A 3,980-nucleotide genomic window follows, 5' to 3' on the forward strand; every position below is an offset into this window, starting at 1 on the left:
CCAAAATAGAGCTGGAATGAAGAAACCACGAAGCTGGAGCTTTTGTAGAAGATAAGACAGTGAGTCGAGGCCAGGTGTCAACGTTTTGGAGGTTCTACTCATTGATGGCCGGCAGGGGTTTATTGATTGCCGGCAGACGCTCATCAATGGCGTCTTGTTTTTGGTCCTTTTGGGGCTTAAGTATGTTTGTTTAAGTTGTTACTGCCTAGCTTTGTTTGTTGGCCGGCAGGGGTTTATTGATGGCCGGTAGAGGCTCATCAATGGCCGACAGGGGCACATTGATGGCCGGCAACCTCTCTCTCATGCTCACTGACCTCCCTTGTGAAGATTCAGTTGTTTTTAGCAGTTGTATTCTGTTATTGGCATCTTTTGAGGTCTTGTTTTTGGTCCTTTTGGGGCTTAAGTATGTTTGTTTAAGTTGTAACCATCTAGCTTTGTTTGTTGAGCTGTATTTATGTTGTTTATCGAGTTGTTGCAATTTGCTTATCGAGTTGCATTTACATTGATTAGTCTGCCAAGGCCTTGTGTTGTTTATCGAGTTGTTTTGTTCTTTCAGTTGTTAGTTGGTTCACTACCTGATTAAGACAAAGCAATTCGAATGTGCAGTTTTCAGCAAAAAATCAATCTCATTTTCATGTTGTGCGATGTTATGCGATGCTCAGAATACAAAATGCAACACTTTTTAATCAAAAAACTGAGTTTTCATTCCAATCATGGTTGTGGGGGCCGAGTATATTATTACGTAAGATAGCTGAATAAATTAAAGAAGGAAACTAGATCATGTATTATTCGACTCATAGCCCTGAGGAATAAAGGCCGAATATCCAAATCGGCCTCTATATCAACTGTATATTGGACCGAATATGAAGAGATAGCCGAATGAGCGATTGTTCATTGGACGAAAGGTGAGCCCAGCCATCAACATCGAGGACGACTATAAATAAGAGGTGCATCAGCCAAAAGAGGTATGGAAGAACATATAAGTTTAACTTGAGATATAAGCAATCAAGAGAGTATACACTGACTTATCCGTCATAGTGCTGATTCCGGCACCCCCGATCGGAGTGTTCTTTCTTTCTTAGGTGACTAGCTGAGGATCATGAGCGTCCTACTGGATCCGAAGAGTATTTCCGAACGGCTTCTCCACAATTAGCACCGTCTGTGGGAATACTCCAGTATATCCATGGCGGGCGTAACAGAAGATCCTCTGATAGTTGTTAACGACCTTACGTGACGAGACGAAACCACCCCAAGCAACATGCTTAGGCCCGAGACCATCACCGCATGAAGAACCTTGAACTTCGACTCTGTTGCCCAAACCTCACCCTCGACATCAGCACATGAGACAATGCAAGCAATTATGGACCAGGCAAAGCAAAACAAACAGAGATTAGAAAACATGATCGCTGAGAACGAGCGCCTTCGACAAGATTTGGCCTTGGAGGTGGCAAAATCCCAACAAGCCGTACGCCAAGATCTGGGACGACCTCTAAAAAGGGATGGTTGATGACATCGAGTTCGGAGACAAGATAGTGACGAAGATTCTAACTCATCATCCCCAGAATCCAAAAAGAAGGGACAAGTCGAAATCTTTAGTTCCTCCGAAGAGAGTCCGCATGCACGGAATAAGCGAAGAAGAAATGGTTCAGATGAAGAGGATCAACATGACCCCTTTGTTTGGAGAGTCGCAAGGTTAGTGCTACCCAAAAAGTTCAAAGCTCCATCATTCACCCTATACGATGGAAAATCGGACCCCATAGATCACATCTGTCATTATAAGCAAGCCATGACGCTGCATGCAGACGATGAGGCCCTCATGTGTCAAATATTTTTGAGAAGTTTGGGACCTTTGGCCATCAGATGGTACTATAAATTGGAGCCGACATCGATTAAGAGCTTCCATCAACTACAAAAATCTTTCAAGGCAAGATTCATCACAAATGAGATCCAGCCGAAGCAGGCCGATTCTCTCTGGGCAATGCAAATCCAACTAAGGAAAACCCTACGAGCATATTCGGTGCGCTACTGGGAATGCTTTAATCTCGTCGATGATGCCTGCAATGACTCCATGGCCATCACTGCCTTTAAAATTGGGTTGCATCCTAATAGTGCCCTTTGCAGCTCCTTAACCAAAAGGGCCCCCAAAATAGTCTGGTCGTTGATAAAGAGAGTCGAGGAATATTGCAAAGTGGAAGATGATGCCCTGCAGGTCAAAGCCGGGCACAAGGCCAACAAAGCGGCCCCATCTGAAATCGTTCAGCCGATAGATTTTGTACCATCACAGAGCCCTGAACCCCGAAATCAGACTAAACGAGACAAAAGAAGAGATTCGTGCCGATCAAACGACCAATGTCCACACCGGTCTAATGAACAACTTCAAGTGGATAGCAGGCGCATAAGGCGCGTATACAAGAAATATACAGAGTTGTCAGAGCCGATTAGCACGGTTATGTCTAAAGTGCAACATCTACCATTCTTCAAATGGCCACCCAAGATGGTGGGACCTCCCGACACAAAGAGACAGGATAGGCGGTGCGAATGTCACAAAGACCACGGTCATGACACCAAAAGTTGTTATGCTTTGAAAGATCACCTTGAGGAGATGGTACAAGACGGTCGGCTTAAGCAATACGTCCGAAAGAACGACTCAACCAAAACAATTTCTCTACAACGGGATTCACCTCCACTCGGCGTAATCCATATGATATACAGCATGCCAACGACATCCGCCATACATACAATTCAGTCACATCCAAACCCCCAAAAGCAAATTACACCGGTGAAATGGCCCCACGAAACTGCGAGTATTACTTTTGATGATTCAGGTTTGGCCGGTGTGACGCTCCCCCACATTGATCCCTTAGTCATCGAGCTATGCGTAAACCGATTCACCATTGAGCGTGTTCTCATTGATCAGGGGAGCATTTCGGAAGTTATGTACTACAAGACCTTCGTCAAACTCGGCTTCACTGAGTCGGACCTGTCTCCATCTCATTACCCGTTATTTGGCTTCAACGCTAATCTAGAATATCCGTTAGGCAGAATCACACTGCCAGTTCGAGCGGGCTCCCGATCAGTGGACGTGGAATTTTTAGTCGTCAAGCTTCCTTCGCCGTATAATCTTATCATGGGATGAACTTCGCTGCATACCATGCAGGCTATGCCAAGCACCTATCATCAACTACTTCACTTCCGGACTGAACGTGGCATTGAACAAATTCGTGGTTCCCAGAAATCGGCACAAGCATGTTATCTTCTTGCCGCGAATACACCAAGAGAGCTGGAAGTGAATTCTATTGAGGTGCCGGAACGAGAGAGCCTCGACGATGTTGGACGGCTTCCAAGTGAAAAGGCAACCGAAGATCTGGATCGAGTTGAAATTGATGGGAACCCTGACAGGTTTTTCATGGTCGGCGCTTCCCGGAATAAAGTCGATAGGCAACAGCTAGTCTCCTTCTTACTCGGCAACTTTGATGTATTTGCGTGGTCACCATATGAGATGCCGGGGGTGGATCCATTTGTTCCTCAGCACCGATTAAACGTTGACCCTAAATGTAAGTCGATTATTCAGAAAAGCCGCGGAACACACTACTGCCGTTGTTGAAGAAGTTGACTGCTTACTTGATGCCGGGACAATCCGAGAAGTGACCTATCCTACATGACTGTCGAATATTGTGGTTGTAAATAAAAAAAAAAAATGGGACTTGGCGCGTTTGTGTGGATTTCACGAACTTAAACAAAGCTTGTCCCAAGGATTGCTTTTCCCCCCCCCCCCAAAATAGACCAACTCGTAGATGCCACGGCACATCATCAACGTATGAGCTTCTTGGATGCCTACAGAGGCTACCATCAAATTGCCATGCATCTGGAGGACCAAGATAAAACAGCATTCCTCACCCCAAGAGGAACCTATTGCTATAAAGTTATGCTTTTAGGGCTGAAGAATGTAGGGGCAACTTACCAAAGACTAGTCCTGCCAT

The 3,980-nt window shown here is 45.3% G+C and overlaps 1 protein-coding gene across 1 annotated transcript; it reads left to right on the plus strand.

Annotated features, from left to right (window-relative positions):
- Positions 1–2,068: 2,068 nt before the first annotated feature.
- Positions 2,069–3,136, plus strand: LOC145797874 (uncharacterized). The gene has a single exon (XM_082885305.1). It carries the CDS (start codon positions 2,069–2,071, stop codon positions 3,134–3,136), a length of 1,068 nt encoding a protein of 355 aa, XP_082741431.1.
- Positions 3,137–3,980: the final 844 nt, after the last annotated feature.

The sequence above is a fragment of the Camellia sinensis genome, chromosome 8, assembly GCF_055761805.1.
Source record: "Camellia sinensis isolate YWXY chromosome 8, ASM5576180v1, whole genome shotgun sequence".
NCBI lineage: Eukaryota > Viridiplantae > Streptophyta > Magnoliopsida > Ericales > Theaceae > Camellia > Camellia sinensis.

Excerpts from the sequence above, each read along its gene's own strand:
- LOC145797874 (XM_082885305.1), top strand. The coding sequence starts at position 2,069 with ATGGCCATCACTGCCTTTAAAATTGGGTTGCATCCTAATAGTGCCCTT.